Source organism: Schistocerca gregaria, chromosome 8, assembly GCF_023897955.1.
Source record: "Schistocerca gregaria isolate iqSchGreg1 chromosome 8, iqSchGreg1.2, whole genome shotgun sequence".
Lineage (NCBI taxonomy): Eukaryota > Metazoa > Arthropoda > Insecta > Orthoptera > Acrididae > Schistocerca > Schistocerca gregaria.
In genome coordinates this window covers 457958607-457983200 of record NC_064927.1, presented here as the reverse complement: position 1 = coordinate 457983200, position 24594 = coordinate 457958607, and the positions used below count along the sequence as shown (strand labels likewise).

Sequence of the window (24594 nt, the reverse complement as noted above, 5' to 3'; positions counted from 1 at the left end):
GCGTCTATTGTTAATTATCCATCAGGAATACAATGAAGTATTATAACTGCGCTAAAATATTTAATATAATACTAATACGTTTATTAATTTATTAACATATTTGTTAATGTTCTGTGTAACAGCGACAGGAGATGTTAATGGCAATGAACGGTGTGTTATCTTTTCCGTAAATTGTTGCCCTTGAAAGTGAAATAAAGAACCTATTATGCGTTGATGGAGAGTTCAAATGAATTATTTTCTAATCAACATTTTTTAGAAACGTTAAGAGTGAAAAGACGAAGAGGTATCCTTCTGAAGCGATCTCTTTTTTGTTGAGAAATCTCAAATTCCTTAAATATATTTTGCGGGTAAATTTGCAGGCTCTACTTCATTTCTGCTAGACAACAATCGAAACCACTACACCCATATTGTTATAAGTGAACTTGTCAACGGCCTTGCCGCGGTGGCAACACTGGTTCCAGTCAGATCACCGAAGTTGAGCGTTGTTGGGCTTGGTTAGCACTTTGGTGGGTGACCGTCTGAATCCGTCGAGTGCTCTTGGGAAGCGGGCTGCACTCATCCCTTGTGAGGCCAAGCGAGGACTTAACTTGATTGATAAGTAGCGGTTCATACATAAATAAATACATAATATGTAAAGAGAAAACGTTGTTACAAAAGATCTTGAAAAGCTCTTGGCCTATTTACTTCAAAATTTTGCACAATACTCTGATGAACATTTGGATGGACATGCGCTACACACACACACACACACACACACACACAGGAGGGGAACATTGTTGCCAAAGTACTCCACCGACTTACTTCAAATTTTTCCACATCACAGTAAAAAACATATGGCCACGTACAGTCTCTCTCTCTCTCTCTCTCTCTCTCTCTCATATATATATATATATATATATATATATATATATATATATATACAAGGTTCAAGGTAAGAAAGTGGAGGGAACAGAAAGACATGTGGCTGGGAGGCAAAGGGCATAGAAAGCGGAAAGGGCGAGATGAACAGAGAGAGAGCCGGCCGTGGTAGCCGAGCGTTTCTAGCCGCTTCAGTCCGGAACCGCGCGACTGCTACGGTCGCAGATTCGAATCCTGCCTCGGGCATGGATGTGTGTGATGACCTTAGGTTAGTTAGGTTTAAGTTGTTCTAAGTCTAGGGGACTGTTGACCTCAGCTGTTAAGTCTCATAGTGCTCAGAGCCATTTGAACATTTTTGAACAGAGAGAGAGGTGGGGGAGGGGGAGGGAGGCAGGAGGAGATGGACAGAAACGCAGGGGAGAAGGAAATTAGTTATTATATCCAATTTCCCTATATTTTAGGAACGCGTGCTTTGTCTTTTCTTTCTTTTCTGTTTAACCAGACTGAGCCATAGCAATTCGTGGCCGGGAACAGCTAGTATTTTGGTTAATAAAATAATATGTTGTTCGGGAATGTTGTCTGAATCAAGAAATATTTCACTCGTAATTGATAAATTGGAAAGTCTTGATCGGAACATTTATTTTGTTTTGCTTGTACACTACGCACTTAAAAAACGGCGATTCTTATTAACGATAAAAGGGAACAGTTACAGGAAGTCAAACAATCAAAAAGAGTAGGTTGCTGAAAATTCTTGAATACGTGAATTCTACAGAGACTGACTGACGATACCGATTTCGCTACTTGTCACTGAGCGTCACACCGAAAATAGTGTCGTAACTCTACAAAGGATTTCACGCTTGTCGTCAATAGACCTTTGTTGAGTACGGGGTATGGTTCTATGAAAAAAATTACTATTTTGTGATTATTTATCAGTATAGCAGAATATCAGTATATTTAACTTGTCAAAAGATATTTAAGGTACACTGCACAATAGACAAAGGTAACGATACAGAACATATACGAGAGAAAATTTTAAAATCCGAAACATATTTACATTGGATTACATAGCAGTTCAAATAGAAACTCAGGAATAGACAGGTAACATGAAGTAAAATTAGTTTCTCATTACTTTCTATGCGTAACATGTCAACCTTTTCTTCTTCAAATACGTTTTATTTTTCTTGTTGTATCGTTGTTCCGATTAGACTCAGATGGACTTATTCCCTGATCACAACATTCTCTGGACCTAAATCCGGAAGACTTATTTGTGGAACAATCTGGAAGCTCTTATGAGTCGAATATCGGATAAAATATACAGAGAATCTAGAACACCTAAGAGACTACTCTGCAATTAAGTATGTTCATAGAACTACTTTCAGCCAATTTCTCGACCGTTCCCCTCAAAAATCACGTAAAAAATGAGCACCTCAATCTTCCGTGCCATCTCTCATTTCCCTTATTTTACGATACATTTTCGCATTTGGAGGAAATGGTGATCAAACTTTTACGAGAAGATAGTGAGATAAAGAAAAACATGATTGTTTTGATGAATGCCACGCTAACTCACTTATCACGTCCAAGGCGCTCTCTCCGCTAGTTCGCGATAATACTAGAGTTGCCTTGCTTTGAACTTTAGCGCGCCCGTTTTGTGGACGGCTCTGAAATCACCAGCGAACCACCTGGGATAGGGAGGGGTTTTCGAACATTATATGTAAGGAAGAATTTGACGCGGTGTGCTGGTGCATTCTACAAGTTAACTGCAGGAAGCTGGTCTAGTAATAAGAGCCATGTACATCTGGTAACTTTCAACAGAATTTTGTGCGCACATAGCTCAATAATAATTACGTGTTTCTACTACTGATAAGTTGAAACCGGGATAGACAGTAAAATATTTATGTGATTTTTTTAGTTATTTCTAGAAGATGTGTGGTCGATGTTTCTCTGCGTCAGTAGCTACAGGAACGAGGGCTAGAAAGTTCTATTTTTGGAGGTTTCGCGAATTAATGTGTGAAGTGTTGCAGAACACGATTTCTAATGGAGATACTGTGTGTCTATCATATGTCCGTGTTACTGTTCCCGAGGTCTTCAGTCTGGTTCGATGCAGCGCTTCACAGTAGTCTATGCCGTGAAAGTTTGTTGGTGTCTACAGAACTACTGCAACCTTCATCCATTTGAACTTGCTTACTGCTCTCATCCACTGGCCTTCCTCTACTGTATTTAACCTCCACAGTTCCTTCCATTAACAAAATAACGACTCCTTGATGCCACAGAAACTCTCCTCTCAGTAGAGCATTTCTTTTAGTGAGTTGTGCTTTCATTTCTATTCTACCTATCCGATTCACTATCTCTTCATTAGGTATTCAATCTACCCATCAGACTTTCAACATTCTTCTGTAGCAACATATTTCAAAAGCATCTGTTCTCTTCTTGTCCGAACTGCTTACCATCTACTTTTCACTTCCGTACAAGGCTATACTCCATGCAAATAGCCCGCCGAAGTGGCCGAGCGGTTCTATGCGCTACAGTCTGGAACCGCGTGGCCGCCACGGTCGCAGGTTCGAATCCTGCCTCGGGCTTGGATGTGTATGATGTCCTTAGGTTAGTTAGGTTTAAGTAGTTCTAAGTTCTAGGGGACTGATGACCTCAGAAGTTAAGTCCCATAGTGCTCAGAGCCATTTGAACCATTCCATGCAAATACCTTAATAAAAAAAGACTCCCTAACACTTAAATTTGTATTAGATGTTAACGAATTACTTTCCTCTGAAGCTAATTTCTTGCTACTACTACTCTGCATTTTAGATTTTCTCTATTTCAGTCATCGTCTGTTATTTCCCTGCCCAAATACTACTTTTAGGGCGTGATTTCCTGATCTAATTCTATTAGGATCACCAGATTTAATTCGACAGCATTCCTTTTCCCCTATTTTAATGAGATTGATATTCATGTTATAACCTCTGCATCTGAATCTGCATGACTACTCGGCAATTCACGTTTAAGTATTTAGAGAAAGTTTAATGGAACTATTTTCACACTATTTCTCTGTCACTCGACTCTCGAACGACTCACGGAAAAAAAACAGACAGTTAAATCTTCACGTGCGAGCTCTGATTTTTTTTATTTTATGGCTCTGAGCACTATGGGACTTAACATCTGTGGTCATCAGTCCCCTACAACTTAGAACTACTTAAACCGAACTAACCTAAGGACATCACACACATCCATGCCCGTGGAAGGATTCGAACCTGCGACCTTAGCGGTCACACGGTTCCATCTTATTTTATCAAAATGATCATTTCTCTCATGTATGTGGTCGTCAAACAGTCTTTTTCTTTACATTCGGAGGAGAAATCTGGAGCCACAAGTTTCGTGAAAAGATCTCGCCGCAATGAAAAACGCAATTGTTTTAATGACTGCTGCTCTAAATTGCGTGTCATTTCTGTGACACTATCTTCCATATTTCGCGATTATAGAACACAATCTACCCTTTTTTTGAACGTTTTCGACGTTCTTCATCAATACCATCTTGGAAGGATTCTGATTATTGAAAGTCATATACAGACTAGTAATAACATCGAATGCTAAAATTTTGTCCTACTGCATGTTTTAACGTCCTTTTTCTCAAGACACTATCCACTTTGTTCGAACCGTGCAGATATACCGTATTTTCTTCTTATACGTGAGGGGAAGTTCTTTTGCTGGCAGCATTAAGACACACAGAATGCCGAACACGTGTTCGTTGACACAAGTAGAAAGAGCCGTGCTGTGCTGAGAACACAGTCTGTACTCACCGCAGGGATGGCTGCATTCCTCATGATGGGCGCCAGCTGTACTATGGGTGAGGGCGCGAGGGCCGTCTCCTTATATGTGGACAGCGAAGACATGCACGCCGGGCACCGCTCGTTTTCGGCAGCTCAAGGCCGAACTCGACGGTGATGGTCTTGGGAACGCGGAACCTGGATCCGGGCGACAGAGGGAGACAGATTAAGCGGCGTCTCATATCGCACTACGTGTCCGGCTCTGGCACCCACAGAATTCTCTTTGTAAGCTTTCCGTGTTATCAGAGATGGCAGCTTTTTTGTAATATTTGCCACAGAGAGCGTCTTTGGATACATGAATACATCGGTGACGCGTAACCAGAGGAGGGTGAGCTAGAAGTAGATCACGTAACTGGCGCCGGTCAGGGTGACCAAGCGGTTCTAGGCGCTACAGTCTGGAACCGCGCGACCGCTAGGGTCGCAGGTACGAATCCTGCCTCGGGCGTGGGTGTGTATGAAGTTCTTAGCTTAGTTAGGTTTAAGTAGTTCTAAGTTGTAGGGGACTGATGACCTCAGCAGTTAAATCCCATAGTAGTCAGAGCCATTTGAACCATTTGAACGTAACTGGCGTTAAGCTGCGAATGCTTGCATGTTGTTGGTGCTGGGTGAGCGTGCAGCGCAGATGGGGGAAATGGTGGACAGAGGATGCCTTTTTTAAAACGCTTGTTGGGGTGACTGTTTATTCGGAATGAGGTAATACTGGCCAAGTTCTTATTTGGCTGGCTCTGAGCACTATGGGACTGAACTGCTAAGGTCATCAGTCCCCTAGAACTTAGAACTACTTAAACCTAACTAACCTAAGGACATCACACACATCCATGCCCGAGGCAGGATTCGAACCTGAGACCGTAGCGGTCGCACGCTTCCAGACTGTAGCGCCCAGAACCGCTCGGCCACCCTGGCCAGCCAAGTTCTTATTTACTCCGACGCTAATTGTAACAGTCAAGCACATTTAACCTCACGCGAAATGTAGTAATGCAAAAGCTGAGACACCGATGAACAGACTATACTTTAGTATGAATTCCAAGATCATCAGTCACGTGTTCACAGTTGTCGTAACAGTACTTCACCCTCCCATTTTAGTTAAACGTACAACCTTCATCATCGCAGCGCGACAGCAATCGTTGGTGAATATATTAAAAAACTAAAAACCCGCCTCGATTGCGAAAAAAGCACCTGGTGTTAACCCAGGTTTCGGCGTAGATAACTATACCTTCTTCAATAAAACCCACAAGTACCTAAGAAGACCTTTGTCAATCATCAAAAGAACACTATTGCTATACATTTATAAACGAAAAAGGAAAACACAAACAGTACATATGTACAAAGTCAAAACCACTACTGAATAGTGTACGCTCCACCTCACACCGGCTTATGTTCGATGGGCCATGACCCGCCATAAACTGCAGTTCCTTTAATCATTGACAAAGGACTTCTTAGGCACTTGTGGGTTTTATTGAAGAAGGTGTAGTTATCTACGCCGAAACCTGGATTAACACTGGGTTCTTTTTTCGCAATCGAGGCGGGTTTTTAGTTTTTAAATATATTAGTTAAACGTATTTCAGAAAAGAGCTCAAAAAAAAATTTCGTGTATCTTGAAAACTGACAGTTCTTTAATTTCTATGTGAACCAGTTTTATTGTTTGTAACTAGGTCTGAAGAAGAATATAATTTTGTTGCCAGTGTAATTCAGATTCTGTGTGGTTATTAAGTTACAATATACACTCCTGGAAATTGAAATAAGAACACCGTGAATTCATTGTCCCAGGAAGGGGAAACTTTATTGACACATTCCTGGGGTCAGATACATCACATGATCACACTGACAGAACCACAGGCACATAGTCACAGGCAACAGAGCATGCACAATGTCGGCACTAGTACAGTGTATATCCACCTTTCGCAGCAATGCAGGCTGCTATTCTCCCATGGAGACGATCGTAGAGATGCTGGATGTAGTCCTGTGGAACGGCTTGCCATGCCATTTCCACCTGGCGCCTCAGTTGGACCAGCGTTCGTGCTGGACGTGCAGACCGCGTGAGACGACGCTTCATCCAGTCCCAAACATGCTCAATGGGGGACAGATCCGGAGATCTTGCTGGCCAGGGTAGTTGACTTACACCTTCTAGAGCACGTTGGGTGGCACTGGATACATGCGGACGTGCATTGTCTTGTCGGAACAGCAAGTTCCCTTGCCGGTCTAGGAATGGTAGAACGATGGGTTCGATGACGGTTTGGATGTACCGTGCACTATTCAGTGTCCCCTCGACGATCACCAGAGGTGTACGCCCAATGTAGGAGATCGCTCCCCACACCATGATGCCGGGTGTTGGCCCTGTGTGCCTCGGTCGTATGCAGTCCTGATTGTGGCGCTCACCTGCACGGCGCCAAACACGCATACGACCATCATTGGCACCAAGGCAGAAGCGACTCTCATCGCTGAAGACGACACGTCTCCATTCGTCCCTCCATTCACGCCTGTCGCGACACCACTGGAGGCGCTCTGCACGATGTTGGGGCGTGAGCGGAAGGCGGCCTAACGGTGTGCGGGACCGTAGCCCAGCTTCATGGAGACGGTTGCGAATGGTCCTCGCCGATACCCCAGGAGCAACAGTGTCCCTAATTTGGTGGGAAGTGGCGTGCGGTCCCCTACGGCACTGCGTAGGATCCTACGGTCTTGGCGTGCATCCGTGCGTCGCTGCGGTCCGGTCCCAGGTCGACGGGCACGTGCACCTTCCGCCGACCACTGGCGACAACATCGATGTACTGTGGAGACCTCACGCCCCACGTGTTGAGCAATTCGGCGGTACGTCCACCCGGCCTTCCGCATGCCCACTATACGCCCTCGCTCAAAGTCCGTCAACTGCACATACGGTTCACGTCCACGCTGTCGCGGCATGCTACCAGTGTTAAAGACTGCGATGGAGCTCCGTATGCCACGGCAAACTGGCTGACACTGACGGCGGCGGTGCACAAATGCTGCGCAGCTAGCGCCATTCGACGGCCAACACCGCGGTTCCTGGTGTGTCCGCTGTGCCGTGCGTGTGATCATTGCTTGTACAGCCCTCTCGCAGTGTCCGGAGCAAGTATGGTGGGTCTGACACACCGGTGTCAATGTGTTCTTTTTTCCGTTTCCAGGAGTGTAATTGCAATTGGAAACAAACTCTTCATTTGTTTGGTTGACTTTCCCTGCAGCATTTTCTTTGCCATCGTTCCTACTTATGTTGTTGGTAATAATAACACTTGGGTATTTAGTTTAATTGACAGCCTTAAGATTCGTGTGACTTATAGCGTAACCGAAATATAACGGATTCTCTTCAGTACTCGTGCGGATCAATTCTCACTTTGTTATTTAGAGTCGATTGCCACTTTCCACACCATGCAGATAACTTGCCTAAATCGTTTTGCAATTGGTTTTGATCTGATGATTTTACTACACGGTAAATAACAGCGCCTTCTGCAAACAATCTAAGAGCGCTACCCAAATTGTCTCCTAAATCCTTTAAATAGACTAGGAATAGCAAAGACTTAAAACACATCATTGGGAAGCGCCAGATATCACTCCTGTTCTGTTCGATGACTTTCCGTCGATTACTACGAACTGCGACCTTTCTGGCAGGAAATCACAAATCCAGTCCCACAACTCAGATGGTATTCCGCGCAATTTGATTAGGAGTCCCTGTGAGGAACGGTGCACGCAGTTTGATTAGGAGCCACCTGTGAGGAAAGGTTTCAAATGCCTTCTGCAAATCTAGAAATGTGCAGTCAATTTGAGATCTCCGTTTGATGCCATTCAGCATTTCGTGTGAATAAAGAGCTAATAGTGTTTCACAAGAAAGATATTCCTTGAATACGTGCTAACTGTGTCCATGCATGGTTTTCTTCGACGTCATTCGTAATGTTCACACTCGCTGTATGTTCTGAACTCCTACTGCGTAATTCAGCGGATTAGCCCTATTTGATTTGTTGAGTATTGGCGTGACATGTGCAACTTTCCAGTCTTTAGGTACCGGTCTTGTAACCGACGGTGTGGTTGTATGTGACTACCAACTATGGGGCGGTCGTATCAACATACTCTGGAAGAACCAATCAAGTATACAATCTGGACCGAAAGTATTGCCTTTCTGAAGTGCTTTAAATGCTTCGCTACACCAGGGGTACCTGCTTCTGAGTTGCTCGTTTTGGCAGCTATTCTAGATTCGAAATCTCGAATATTTACTTGCTCTTCTTTGCTGAAAAAATTCGGGAACCGCGTTTAGTAACTCCGCTTTAGTGGCACTGCCAGCGATAACGTTACCACTGCTATCGACCAGCGAAGATAATGAATGTATTTCACTAGAAATGTAACAGTTGGACACTACCGGTTTTTTTCTCATTGGTACTGACATAATGGACGTCGGAAGGGCGGATTCAGCAGAGAGAAAACTCAAAGCATCCTTCGGTGAATGTAATAGCGAGGCCCGCAACATTAAGTATGAAGTGTAAATTTCACTGTTAGACGCAGATGAGAGAGAAAACAGGTAGAAAGCGTATATTGAAGGCCTCGGGCTGTGTGTGTGTGTAGGGGGGGAGGGGGGGGGGGGGCAGTTAAGAGAACAAATTGGAATCGATAAGGAAGATATAGGGTATCCAGTATTAGACTGAGTTTAACAGTACTCTGGAGGACTTAAGATCACGTAAGGCAGAAGGGATGAATAATTTTTTTTGGGGCCATCGATCTTCTAACAGCTTTGATGCGGTCCGCCACGAATTCCTCTCCTGTGCCAACCTTTTCATGGCAGAGTAGCACTTGAAACCCACGTCCTCAATTATTTGCTCGATGTATTCCAATCTATTCCTGTACAACTTTGCCCTCTACAGCTCCCTCTAGTACTATGGAAGTCATTCCCTAGTGTCTTAACAGATGTCCTACCATCCTGCCCCTTCTCCTTATCATTGTTTCCCAGATATTCCTTTCCTCTCCGATCCTGCGAAGAACCTCCTCATTCCTTATCATATCAGACCAAGTAACTTTCAACATTCGTATGTAGCACCACATCTCAAATGCTTCGATTCTCTTGTGCTCCGGTTTTCCCACAATCCATGTTTCACTACCGTACAATGCTGTATTTCAAACGTACATTCTCAGAAATTTCTTCCTCAAATTAAGGCCTATGTCGGATACAGGTAGACTTCTCTTGGCCAGAATTGGCCTTTTTGTCAGTGCTAGTCTACTTTTGATGTCCTCCTAGCTCCGTCCGTCATTGGTTATTTTCCTGCCTAGGTAGCAGCTTCCTTAACTTCACCTACTTCGCGACCATCAATCCTGATGTTAAGTTTCTCGCTGTTCTCATTTCTGCTACTTCTCGTTACTTCCTTTTTTTCGATTTACTCTCAGTCCATTATGATGTACTCACTAGACTGTCCATTCCATTCAGCATATCATGTAATTCTTCTACACTTTCACTTAGCATAGCAATGTCATCAGCGAATCGTATCACTGACACCCTTTCACCTTCAATTTTAATAACACTCCTGTACCTTTCTTTTATTTCCATCATTGCTTCTTCGATGTACAGATTGAACAGCAGGGGTGAAAGACTACATCCGTATCTTACACCTTTTTAATCCGATCACTTTGTTCTTGGTCTTCCAGTCTTATTATCCCCCCTTGGCTCTTGTACATATTGTATATTACCCTCTCTCCCGATAGCTAGCCCCTATTTTTCTCAGAATTTCGAACCTCTTGCACCATTTTAAATTGTTGAACGCTTATTCCAGGTCGACAAATCCTGTGAACGTGTCTTGATTTTTCTTTAGTCTTGCTTCCATTATTAACAGCAACGTCAGTATTACCTCTTTCATACTTTTACCTTTCCTAAAGCCAAACTGATCGTCATCTAGCACATCCTCAATTTTATTTTCCATTCTTCTGTATATTATTCTTGTCAGCAAACGTGAAGGCATGAGCTGTTAAGTTGATTGTGCGGTAATTCTCGGCCTTGTCAGCTCTTGCCGTCTTCGGAGTTGTGTGGATGATGGTTTTCCGAAAGTCAGATGGTATGTCGCCAGACTCATACATTCTACACACCAACGTGAATAGTCGTTTTGTTGCCACTTCCCCCAATGATTTTAGAAATTCTGATGGAATGTTATCTATCCCTTCTGCCTTATTTGATCTTAAGTCCTCCAAAGCTCTTTTAAATTCTGATTATAATACTGGATCCCCTAACTCTTTTAAATCGATTCCTGTTTCTTCTTCTGTCGCATTAGACAAAGCTTCCCCCTCACAGAAGCTTTCAGTGTATACTTTCCACGTATCCACTCTCTCCTCTGCATTTAACAGTGGAATTACCGTTGCACTCTTAATGTTATCATCCTTGCTTTTAAAGTCACCGAACTTTGTTTCGACTTTCCTGTATGCTGAGTCTGTCTTTCTGACAATCATTCCTTTTCCGATTTCTTCTCATTTTTCATGAAGCCATTTCGTCTTAACTTCCCCGCACTAGCCATTTATTTCGTTCCTCAGCGACTTATATTTCTATATTCCTGAGTTTATTGTACTTCGTTCTTTTATCGATCAACTGAAGTGTTTCTTCTGTTACCCATGGTTTCTTCACAGTTAACTCCTTTGTACCTATGTTTCTCTTTCCAACTTCTGTTACTGCCGTGTTTAGAGATGTCTGTTTCTCTTCTACTGTACTGCCTACTGTGCTATTCCTTACTGCTGTACCTATAGTCTTAGATAACTTAAAGCTTATTTCGTCATTTCTTAGTACTTCCGTTGCCCACTTCTTTGCCTATTGATTCTTCCTGACTAACGTCTTGAACTTCAGCCAACTCTTCGTCACTACCATATTGTGATCTGAGTTCTTTATCTACTCCTGGGTAGGCATTACAATCCAGTATCTGATTTCGAAATCTCTGTTTGACGATGATGTAATTTAACTGAAATCATCCCGTATCACCCGATTTTTTTCCGAGTATACCTCGTCCTCTTGTGGCTCTTGAACAAAGTATTCGTTATTACTAGTTGAAATTTATTACAGAACTCAATTAGTCTGTCTCCTCTCTCACTCCTTGTCTCAAGCCCATATTGTCCCGTACCCTTATCTTCTACTCCTTCCCCTTCAACTACATTCTAGTCCCCTAGGACGAATTTTCATCTCCCTTTATATACTGTGTTACCATCCTCATATACTTTATTGCTTCATCTTCAGCTTAACATCGGCATGTGTACCTGATCTATCGTTGTCGGTGTTGGTTTCATGTCGATTCTGACAATAACAGCCCAGCATTGAACTATTCACAGTAACACACTCTGTGGCCTACCTTCCTATTCATATCGAATCCTACTCCCATTACACCATTTTCTGCTGTTGCTGATATTACGTTATACTCACCTGATTAGAAATCCTTGTCTTCTTTGCATTTCACTTCACAGACCCCTACTGCAACTAGACTGAGCCTTTGCAGTTCCCTTTTCCGATTTTCTAGTTTTCCTGCCACATTCAAGCTTCTGAAATTCCACGTCCCGACTTGTAGAACGTTATCCTTTCGTTGATTATTCAATCTTTTTCTCATGGCCACCTCCCTTTGGCAGTCCCTTCTTGGAGATCCGAATGTGGGACTAGTCCGGAATCTTTTCTTTCGCGTTAATCGTTTGTTTAGTCATATACACTGCGCCAAAGAATTAAAGGATCACTTTTTCGAAACCCTACCGCGACACACATGTTTGAAATTTGGCTCAAAGGTGTCTACAACCTTCCTGCGTAATGGGCTAAAACGTGGCGCTCTGCAACGTCACCCTCAGGCACAGTGACGCTTTAAATAACAAGGTGTCGACACATGGGGGAAGAAAGGCCACAGTTCAAAATTTCGTGTGAGTTGTAAGGTGGATTAATGATGTCATAATTGCGCCAAACTGACCCACAGCAATGCCCAACGCTACCGTGGACTTGTCTGACGATGGGAAGATCGTCAAACCCCATCTTGCCTAAAATTCACCCTCTTCTTTTGACGCCCCTGCAATGGAGGTCAGAACCACTACGCCGAGCGTCGTTATCACCCGGTTTTCTTGTGGGTAGCCGAGGAAACACTGCTTCGAACGACCGGCTCAAGACGACCTGAAGGGTTGGCCTAATGGGTGTCAATGGAACCATCCTTTTCCTTGGGGCGTTGATTCCCACACATTTCAGGTCGCAAACGACAGTTCGCAGTGTGGTGGAGAACCAGAAAGACGTCCCTGACAACCTACCCCCCTCACCCCCTCCTAACCTGACAATAGAACCTTTCAATAAGGACATTGTGGGATAAGAACCCTGCTGAACGTGGTCGTACCCCTTTGGAGTGTAGAGTGAGAGCAATTTTTACTCTGGTGTACAGGTGTGTACTGTTGAAAACCACTCAATGAAACTTGAACGTGTTCTAAAACTTCTGCTTCTTCAGCCCTCCTGTTTGGTGCCCTGCTGTGGAATGATCACAGAGGGAAGGGGCGGGAGAAGGTGGGGGGGGGAGGGAGCTATTGACGTTAACATATGCGTGAATAAAACAGTAAAACGGCAGAGGGTCCCTCTAAGACCCTGGGTGTCATCTGACTACTTCTCTACAGAAACGACTCGTGATGTTGTCCAAGGAGTCAGCAAGTTGGCAGCCCCAAGATACCACTCCGATTCTGCGTGGCATCTAGCAGGGTCTAGAGCAACAGCGAAGCCTACCTGCAGGTGCTTAAGACTCCATCATGTTTTGTCTCTGTTCTGGTACAGTAAGAGATCACAGGAGCTGTATTTATAGATATGTCAGCAGCTTATGACACAGTTAATCATAGAAGACTTCTAATGAAGCTGTACAATGCCACTAGAGACTACCAGCTAACCTGTTTCATAAGGAATCTACTTGAAAATAGATTTTTTGTTGAATTCCAGGGCAAGAGAAGCAGATGGAGATCACAGAAAAACGGATTACCCCAGGGAAGTGTGCTTGATCCAGCTTTGTTTAACATCTACACAAATGATCAACCACTACCTGAAGGAACACAGAGCTTCATCTATGCAGATGATTGTGCTATCACCGCCCAAGCCCGCTGCTTTGAAACTGTTGAAGAGAATCTGTCCAAAGCATTGAGAGAACTGTCAGCTTACTACAGGGAAAACCAGTTGAGACCAAATCCTGGAAAAACACAGACTTGCGCTTTCCATCTTAAAAACCGACAGGCAGCTAGAGCCCTCAAAATCACCTGGGAAGAAACATCACTAGAACACTGTACGTATCCCAAATACCTAGGGGTCAAACTTGACCGTGCATTAACATACAAGAGGCACTGCCTAAATACCAAGCAAAAAGTTGCAGCCAGGAACAATATCATCAGAAAGCTAACAGGCACAACGTGGGGAGAACACGCCAACACTGTGAGAACCTCTTCCCTTGCGTTGTGTTACTCTGCCGGAGAATACGCAAGCCCAGTGTGGTTCAATTCTTGCCATGCCAAAACAGTAGATGTTGCTCTTACTGATACTTGTCGTATCATCACCGGGTGCCTGAAGCCTACTCCTCTGGATAAACTGTACAGCCTCGCGGGCATTGCACCCCCCGACATCCGCCGGGAGGTAGCAGCAAAAAGCGAGAAGGAAAAATCTGAAACTTCTGCAGCTCACCCCCTATATTGCTATCAGCCAGCAAACCCACGACTAAAATCCAGAAAGAGTTTCTTCAAATCTACCGAGGCTCTAGCTGGGGCACCACAGCAATGCCGAATCGAACTATGGCGTGCAAGGCTTACCAGTACTGTGGGATGGATTACACCAAGCGAAAGACTACCACCCGGCTACACAGAGAGTTGGTGTACATGGAGATCCCTCAACAGACTACGCTCGGGTGTCACAAAATGTAAGAGCAATCTGACCAAATGGGGTTTCCTAGAGGAGCCGCCACTCTGCCAGTGTGGAGCAACGCAGACGACCTTCCACCTGCTCCAGAGTACCCAATGTCCAGCAACATGCACAACAGAAGACCTGCTACATGCAACGCCAAATGCAATACAGGTCGCTAACTTCTGGGCGGCAAAAGTGTAAATAATTATCTTGTAAATGTATCTACAAACAACATGTAAATATTGTACATTATTTTATACACTCCTGGAAATGGAAAAAAGAACACATTGACACCGGTGTGTCAGACCCACCATACTTGCTCCGGACACTGCGAGAGGGCTGTACAAGCAATGATCACACGCACGGCACAGCGGACACACCAGGAACCGCGGTGTTGGCCGTCGAATGGCGCTAGCTGCGCAGCATTTGTGCACCGCCGCCGTCAGTGTCAGCCAGTTTGCCGTGGCATACGGAGCTCCATCGCAGTCTTTAACACTGGTAGCATGCCGCGACAGCGTGGACGTGAACCGTATGTGCAGTTGATGGACTGAGCGAGGGCGTATAGTGGGCATGCGGGAGGCCGGGTGGACGTACCGCCGAATTACTCAACACGTGGGGCGTGAGGTCTCCACAGTACATCTATGTTGTCGCCAGTGGTCGGCGGAAGGTGCACGTGCCCGTCGACCTGGGACCGGACCGCAGCGACGCACGGATGCACGCCAAGACCGTAGGATCCTACGCAGTGCCGTAGGGGACCGCACCGCCACTTCCCAGCAAATTGGGGACACTGTTGCTTCTGGGGTATCGGCGAGGACCATTCGCAACCGTCTCCATGAAGCTGGGCTACGGTCCCGCACACCGTTAGGCCGTCTTCCGCTCACGCCCCAACATCGTGCAGCCCGCCTCCAGTGGTGTCGCGACAGGCGTGAATGGAGGGACGAATGGAGACGTGTCGTCTTCAGCGATGAGAGTCGCTTCTGCCTTGGTGCCAATGATGGTCGTATGCGTGTTTGGCGCCGTGCAGGTTAGCGCCACAATCAGGACTGCATACGACCGAGGCACACAGGGCCAACACCCGGCATCATGGTGTGGGGAGCCATCTCCTAACTGGCCGTACACCTCTGGTGATCGTCGAGGGGATACTGAATAGTGCACGGTACATCCAAACCGTCATCGAACCCATCGTTCTACCACTCCTAGACCTGCAAGGGAACTTGCTGTTCCAACAGGACAATGCACGTCTGCATGTAACCCGTGCCACCCAACGTGCTCTAGAAGGTGTAAGTCAACTGCCCTGGCCAGCAAGATCTCCGGATCTGTCCCCCATTGAGCATGTTTGGGACTGGATGAAGCGTCGTCTCACGCGGTCTGCACGTCCAGCACGAACGCTGGTCCAACTGAGGCGCCAGGTGGAAATGGCATGACAAGCCGTTCCACAGGACTACATCCTGCATCTCTACGATCGTCTCCATGGGAGAATAGCAGCCTGCATTGCTGCGAAAGGTGGATATACACTGTACTAGTGCCGACATTGTGCGTGCTCTGTTGCCTGTGTCTATGTGCCTGTGGTTCTGTCAGTGTGACCATGTGATGTATCTGACCCCAGGAATGCGTCAATTCCCCTTCCTGGGACAATGAATTCACGGTGTTCTTATTTCAATTTCCAGGAGTGTATATTATAAATGCTTCTGACACGAATAAATAAAAATAAATAGGTACATTTTTATAATGTTGTACTAAAGTGGAAGTGTGGCACTTGCGAGTCGCCGAACTGGGCGGTGTTAGAGGTGCCCTTTTCACTCTCATTCACGTCACGTATGTGTCAGTGTCCCGTAAGCAGCCCTGCCCCCTCCCCAAGTGATCGTGCCACAGAAGGTAGCGAAACAGAATGGCTGAAAAACCATTAATACCCTTTGCTGTTTCGGATCACGTTCAGATTTTGCTGAATGGGTTTGAATAGCCCCTAATGGTTCCACCTTGTACACCAGAGCAAAAGTTGTGATCACAGTGCATTCGAAAGAGGTGGGTGCGATCATGTTCGTTGGAGTTCCTGGCTCACCATGTCCTTATAGAAGGTTTGAATTGTCAGGAGGGTGCCAAGATTGTCAAGAAAGTAGTCCTCTTGCTCGCCGCATTTTGAACTGCTGTTTTCGACCATGAAGTGGATGGGAACCGACGCCCCAAGCAAAGGAGTAGTTTTATTGGCACACTTTACCCAACCCCTAGAGGCCTTTCAGTGTCGATTGTGAGCGGAGGGGTGAATGAAATGTTTTCTTCGGCCACCCATAAGATCTCAACGCCGGCCTTGCAATTCGATCTCCATCGAAGAGGTGTCAAAAGAAAGGGCGAAATATGGATAAGAAGAGGTGTGACAACCTTACCGTGGTGTGACAAGTCCAAAGCGGCATTGGGCAAAATTACGGTAAAATTAAGTACCAATGTCACTTCATTAACACACCTTACACCTCAAATCAGCTTCTGAGCTCGGACTTTTTTTTCGTGTTCCGACACATTTGTGTTTGAAGCGTCGACGAGTCCGTGGGTGACGTCGCTGGGAGCCAGCCTTTTGCACCATTACAGAACAAGATTATAGACATCTTGAGTCAGATTTCAAATTTCTACTTCGCAATAGGAGATAATTATGGGGTTTCGAAGAAGTGACTTTTTAATTGTGTTGCACAGTGTACATGACGTGGTAAAGATTTGAACGCCTCTCGGAAGCCTGAGAAATCTAAATGTACTTGTTTACCTGTCCCTCCTGTTTGGGAGAAGTCGAATTTGAATAAACTAATCTGTGTTGCGAATCTGTAGTTTTTCCTGACTATGTACTTGTTTACATGCGGTCTGTTGCCTGCATTCGGTTTCAATACCACATGGATCCATGGGAGAGTGAACGCAAGATTTCAAACGATTCTTTGAGTTTAGTTATAAACTGAGGTTCGTAGGGATCGCTGATAAACATCCTTCCGACGTCCCATTCGCGAATGGAACAGGGGAGTGCGGAAAAGATGGTGGTACCAGAAGTATCATCCGCCACACACCGTCAGGTGGCCTGCGTAGTGTGCAAGTAGGTCTAAATAAATCATTAAAGCTACTATAGGCTTCACGCATGGCTGTTATGGAAGTATGCTTTTGAGTTTTCTCTGGCTTTGTAACATTCCCCACATAGTAGTACTAAACCAAGGTGGACCTTAGCCATCTTAATCCGCGCGGTTAACATAGTTAAGCTAATCGTGCGGTTTATAATGTCTTGAAGGTTTAACCGCAATTGTTCTGCGTTTGCCAGATATGAACTAAAGACTTGTAGATCGTCAATCAACCCTTTCAGGCCTGAATTTTTCCTGGAGGAAGGAAAATTATTCATTATGTGGTAATGTTCTTAGTTGATTTTTTTAAAGATTTTAGAAGCATGATTTAAACAAAGACATGTACCTGTTTTCAAAATATATTTAATAAACTTGAGTTCATTTTATGGACTAAAATTACTAATTACGAATTAGTCTCTGTTGTAATAAATAGTAAAATGATGATTCAGCAATCGTCATGCAAAACAGCAATAATAATATTCAATTATGTTGTGGAATATAACAAATCAACCACATCCGTGTATTTGGTGATCACCAACTGCTGCACATTGCCTCACTGACTTGCTAGTGTTTTCATTGTGATACCCAACAGTTGGCAACACTTCCCCATGATGAGAAGCTGAATATTCACAAATGTGTACCTTAGGTTTCCATTGGGGAAAAATACTTCTGTTGCTGCTAAGACAAAGTAAAAGTTGTACACAATTGTAGCCTGAGGGTATGAAAGAGTTAAGGTAAGATGACAGTGACTGTCTAGCTGTTCGACTAAAAACATATAGTCGTCTTTCTTGATGAGCTTTTTGCCTTTGGCGACTTTCTATCTTGTAATAGCATAATGATCGCTACTCCTTCTCTGATTGATGACTCTCTCGAAACTATGAGGTCTGTTTATAGCCAAGGAGGTCTCTCCACTGTGATATGCAGCAGTAATTGATCGAGGTAGTTGTCAGACAACATATACTGTGTTATTTAGCAAGCTCGTTTCTCCCTACAGCAGACAAGTGTGCTGCAAAACTCAAATTTTGCAGTACGATTGTCTTCCCACCGAACCTGCTGGTCGTGCCAGCAAAGTTCAGGTGCACATGTCTCCCCAGAGGGCATGTGTGGCAGCGAATTCACAGATGCAGCCACCAAGTTGAAGTGTACTCTGCTGACAGTACACAGCAACATGCAGTCCGCAGTACATAGAAGAAGCGGAGGCATCAACTGAAGCCAGCGCTGGAGGCTGCAGTGAGCTGTGGCTGACAAGCTGTGCTATGGTGCCACGGGGCCTGTATGGAATGCTGGTCACACTTCTTTAACGTCGGTGTGGCCAGCCCACCGAGTCGCCTCGGGCAGCAGTCACCAGTAAAAGCGGAAGCCATTACTAACATTCTGGAACGGCCAGATCATCTTTTGCTAGAGCCGGAGGATTCTGTGGGCAGCGCCAGACTAGCAAAGTGGTGGCACCAGTGTCTTTTTGGCGCACTGTGTGGACTTGTAGTTGAAGTGACATGGCTGGCCAAGCGTCTGGCCGAAATCACTCTCTGAAGCCATGGCAGAGTGAGCTGGTAGTCCGTGGATGGCAATCGAGCAAGACAAAGCGCGGGGAGCCGAGCACTTGGGAACGGCAGCAGTTTGCTGCGTGCAGAGAGTGGCATGACCTGCTGTAATACTGACATCATCGAGCTAGGGCAGCGGATGGTGTATTCTCTTCAGTATCTACGAGGAGATGGCAGCTCGTAGTCAGTGAGGAAAGTGGAGAAGTAGGTTAAGGCAAGATTGTGCAGAGAACAATGTGACATGTCATGTTGTGAGCCATATTTGCTATTGGCAAGTGTGGTAGTTGTCAGGGTTTGTCTAACTAGATTACAGAGTGCAGGCAGTGTGTGCCAGGAAAGGTAAAATCTGCTTTATTCAATTTATTGCTGTACAAAAGCACGATGAGGCTGCAAGGAATGTGACTGTGCAGGAATTTCCTACTAGTGAATTTACAACCATAAGTGTATTCTTCATGTAAAGCTAAAATTCATGTATCCCATGTATCAGATGCTCAGTCAGTGTACACTAGGTGTGTATGTATCTAAGGTATTACATAGAATATACCACAACTGCGTACAATTAGACAAACAAACAGCTACTGAATATCATGTAGCGTTCTGACATGCAACACTACATAATAATGAGTGGTTTACGTCATACCTACAGAACAGGAAGCAAAAAGTTTCCTTAGATGGGTCAAGTGATTTAAATAAGTTTGCCACTTCATCTAACTGGGGTGAAATTACATTAGGTGTTCCACACGGTTCAATCATGGGTCCCCTTCTGTTCTTGATATACATGAACGACCTCCCTTCCTATCAGAAACAGGAAGGTGAACTGACACTGTTTGCTGATGATACAAGCGTCATTATTAATCCAGTAAAAGAAAGTACAATTGAAAATGATACAGATAAAGTCTTTGGAATAGTCATTAATTGGCTTTCTGCAAATGGGCTTGCTGTAAACTTTTTCTGCTGGAAAAATTACAGTTCCTTCAATAAATATAACACATCAACAGACGTCAGTAGACAGGGTGGAGCATACTATGTTTTTGGGTGTACATATAGCTGAGAATCCTAATTGGAAAATTCATATTTTGGATCTCCTAAAGCGACTAAGTTCAGCAACTTTTGCGATCACAATAATTGGCAATTTAGAGGATATAGAAATCAGTAAGCTAACATATTTTGCATGCTATCACTCTCTGATGCCATACAGAATAATATTTTGGGGTAACTCAACATTTAGACAAGAAGTATTCACTGCTCAAAAGACAGTGGTCAGAATAAAGTGTGGGGTTCATAGTCGCACATCTTGTAGGCATCTTTTCAAAAGGTTGGGAATTCATACAACCACCTCACAATACATCTACTCACTAATGAAATTTGTTCTCAACAACATGGACCAGTTTAAAAACAACAGTGACATTCATGATTATAATACCAGAAAAAAGAAAGACTTACACTATCCTTTGCTCAACCTATCATTGGCACAGAAAGGGGTAAAATATGCTGCTATAAAAATGTTCGACAAATTACCAGATTAAAGAAGGCGTCTGACAGACAGCAGTAATAGCTTCAAAAATAAATTGAAATGATATCTCCTTGACAACTCCTTCTATACCATAGATGAATTCCTGAATAGGAATAAATAAATCCTTAAATAAAGTATATGCATTTTGTACCATTTAAGGGAATGGGGTAAATAACAGAAATATTAATCTTTAACTCTGTATTGTAATATATATATATATATATATATATATATATATATATATATATATATATATATATATATATATATATATATATATAATTTGTTTCATATGTGCATTTCTTGTGCACTTGACACGTTCCACATCATAACAGCTACCGTACCATGGGATTAATCAATGGAACACGCTACCAACTAACTAACTAACTATCAATACACACAAATCCCAAGAGACCTATGTAACCACAAACTATTTCAGATGAGAATAGTTCGAGGTCCTACAATGACCTTCCCGCCCGAAATAGGTAGAAATAGGCTATTAACGACCAACAAGCTTGTTACACTGTACTACACATCTAAATGTAGCATATCACTTTCCTCTATGCATTGCAACGTATTTCTACCACGTTTATTATATTACAGTTTTTTTTTTACTTTTGTAATAATGCATTACATACTCCTCAGCTAGGCAGAAACAAATTATACAGCATCACTTTACCAAGTGTAAGGCATCACATTCTCTGTAACTTAGAGAAATTTTTATATATTATTTTCTGTATATTATTTAAACTTACATTAGCAACTTCGTGCCAATAAAACTGTAACAGTAAGATGTCTCTGTTATTATATTTAGTTACATGCAACCCTCCTTACATTTCAGGTTGGCATGTTGATCTATATTGCTAATGAAATAAATAAATAAATAAATAAATATGCAAGAATTCTGTCAAATGTTATGTACACTGGTGTCATAGTGGAAGAGAGCTGTGAAACGGTAAATACGGCGAGGTTGTTCTTTGATGGCAGTGTACTAGCAATAAGTTATAGTGTATTTTGCTTATATGCTTTGCCTGTTATTGTGACTTTGTTTATCTAAATTTTTGTGGTCGATAGAGTAGCTGTAGTTGTCTGCAGAGTTGGTAGTAGAAGAGTTTGAAAATCATTGTGAGTCAATTGCTTGTCCTGTTGTACTTAAGAGCGGCATTGTAAAGTTATTAATGGGCAGAAACTAGTTTTTTTTGCTTGTGTCAACGGATATTTTATTTTGAGACCCTCTTGTTAATTCATTTTGGCCTAAGCAAAATAATTTCACGTAATGTATGGTTGCATTATAGTGTAAGTTCTGTTGTACATTATTGTTGCTCATAGCGAGATGAGCTCATTGTATTTCCGTTGCTGCGGCATGATGTTCTTGATCTCTTGCATCATTAGATACCTCAAATTACATTTATCGATACTGAAATCGAGAGCAAAGTGCGACGTACCTGTGGTTGTTTTCCTAAACTACACTCCTGGAAATTGAAATAAGAACACCGTGAATTCATTGTCCCAGGAAGGGGAAACTTTATTGACACATTCCTGGGGTCAGATACATCACATGATCACACTGACAGAATCACAGGCACATAGACACAGGCAACAGAGCATGCACAATGTCGGCACTAGTACAGTGTATATCACCGTTTCGAAGCAATGCAGGTTGCTATTCTCCCATGGAGACGATCGTAGAGATGTTGGATGTAGTCCTGTGGAACGGCTTGTCATGCCATTTCCACCTGGCGCCTCAGTTGGACCAGCGTTCGTGCTGGACGTGCAGACCGCGTGAGATGACGCTTCATCCAGTCCCAAACATGCTCAATGGGAGACAGATCCGGAGATCTTGCTGGCCAGGGTAGTTGACTTACACCTTCTAGAGCACGTTGGGTGGCACGGGATACATGCGGACGTGCATTGTCCTATTGGAACAGGAAGTTCCCTTGCCGGTCTAGGAATGGTAGAACGATGGGTTCGATGACGGTTTGGATGTACCGTGCACTATTCAGTGTCCCCACGACGATCACCAGAGGTGTACGGCCAGTGTAGGAGATCGCTCCCCACACCATGATGCTAGGTGTTGGCCCTGTGTTCCTCGGTCGTATGCAGTCCTGATTGTGGCGCTCACCTGCACGGCACCAAACACGCATACGACCATCATTGGCACCAAGGCAGAAGCGACTCTCATCGCTGAAGACGACACGTCTCCATTCGTCCCTCCATTCACGCCTGTCGCGACACCACTGGAGGCGGGCTGCACGATGTTGGAGCGTGAGCGGAAGACGGCCTAACGGTGTGCGGGACCGTAGCCCAGCTTCATGGCGACGGTTGCGAATGGTCCTCGCCGATACCCCAGGAGCAACACTGTCCCTAATTTGGTGGGAAGTGGCGGTGCGGTCCCCTACGGCACTGCGTAGGATCCTACGGTCTTGGCGTGCATCCGTGCGTCGCTGCGGTCCGGTCCCAGGTCGACGGGCACGTGCACCTTCCGCCGACCACTGGCGACAACATCGATGTACTGTGGAGACCTCACGCCCCACGTGTTGAGCAATTGGGCGGTACGTCCACCCGGCCTTCCGCATGCCCACTATACGCCCTCGCTCAAAGTCCGTCAACTGCACATACGGTTCACGTCCACGCTGTCGCGGCATGCTACCAGGGTTAAAGACTGCGATGGAGCTCCGTATGCCACGGCAAACTGGCTGACACTGACGGCGGCGGTGCACAAATGCTGCGCAGCTAGCGCCATTCGACGGCCAACACCGCGGTTCCTGGTGTGTCCGCTGTGCCGTGCGTGTGATCATTGCTTGTACAGCCCTCTCGCAGTGTCCGGAGCAAGAATGGTGGGTCTGACACACCGGTGTCAATGTGTTCTTTTTTCCATTTCCAGGAGTGTAATTCCCAACTATAAAGCCATTTCCGACTCACCTAGGGACCGGTAATTGGGTGATGTGTGGCTCTGTTAACAAATGTCGAGCCGTACACGTCTGCTTTCATGCTCAGCAGTGGGTTTCATTGCAATACTGAAGTTTATTGTAGCCGATCCTACAGTCGAGTTCCCCAAACACTGGCATGTAATGCGAAACATTAAGTAACGCAATTTGAAATATATTGTGAATTGTGATAACAAAGGAAAAAGGGTTGAATTCCAGTGAATAAATGATGTAGGTGACAACGACCGATTTGTGCTGTATATACTGATTTATGCAACCACACAAAACGTCAAAACGGTTAAAACGGTGGTCCTACAGAGTTTCATTTAAATATGCAACAAAATTCAATGCAGTAAAACTTTCATAAACGAGTAAACTGGGTGTTAGCAAAATGCCCATAGGCTAATTAAACATCACTTGTCCATAAAACAGGGCCTCTCAGTCTATGTCCCACATCACTCGGAAACTTTATAAGTATCAGCAAAATTTAAAGTATTTGCGTCCGCTTGTCGCCCAGAACTCAACACTTTGCCTACACTCGAATCAAACCACGCATTCCTCACAGTGCGTCTTTCAACCTGCACGAATCCCTCCTAGCTCCACAAGAACCGATCACAACGCTTGAGCGACAAACAACTAGGGCCAATGAAAACATGAATTCCCTCACCGTTACTGCATAATTTTACTTAAAATCTAATAAACGTATCACCACTTGATTGTTAATAAATGTACAAATTAGACATATCTTTTAAGTGACAACTCATTACCATATCTGTTACTAATGCCAGTCACTATGAATTGTTTATAAAAGTTTTCACATAAATATTTTATCAAGTAGCTTTCGCATCCTTGCTCATAACAGATGAACGTGAGAAAAGGTTTAGAATATATAAATTAATGATCTCGAAGTGCTCTATTAAAATTTCATCTTACGCTCAGTCTAACGATATCGTCACCTCATATGGATAATTTGCCGTTTTTAAGCTACAATTTTTTTATTGCTTCCC

At 44.2% G+C, this 24594-nt stretch overlaps 1 protein-coding gene across 1 annotated transcript in view; it reads right to left on the bottom strand.

Annotated features, from left to right (window-relative positions):
- LOC126285243 (uncharacterized) overlaps positions 1-4754 on the bottom strand; it is a 163858-nt gene extending 159104 nt beyond the window's left edge. The window contains exon 1 of the mRNA XM_049984540.1: positions 4647-4754. Within this exon, the coding sequence (XP_049840497.1) occupies positions 4647-4739 (93 nt within the window). The 5' untranslated portion in view covers positions 4740-4754. The remainder of the gene's footprint in view (positions 1-4646) is intronic.
- Between the last annotated feature and the right edge of the window lie 19840 nt (positions 4755-24594).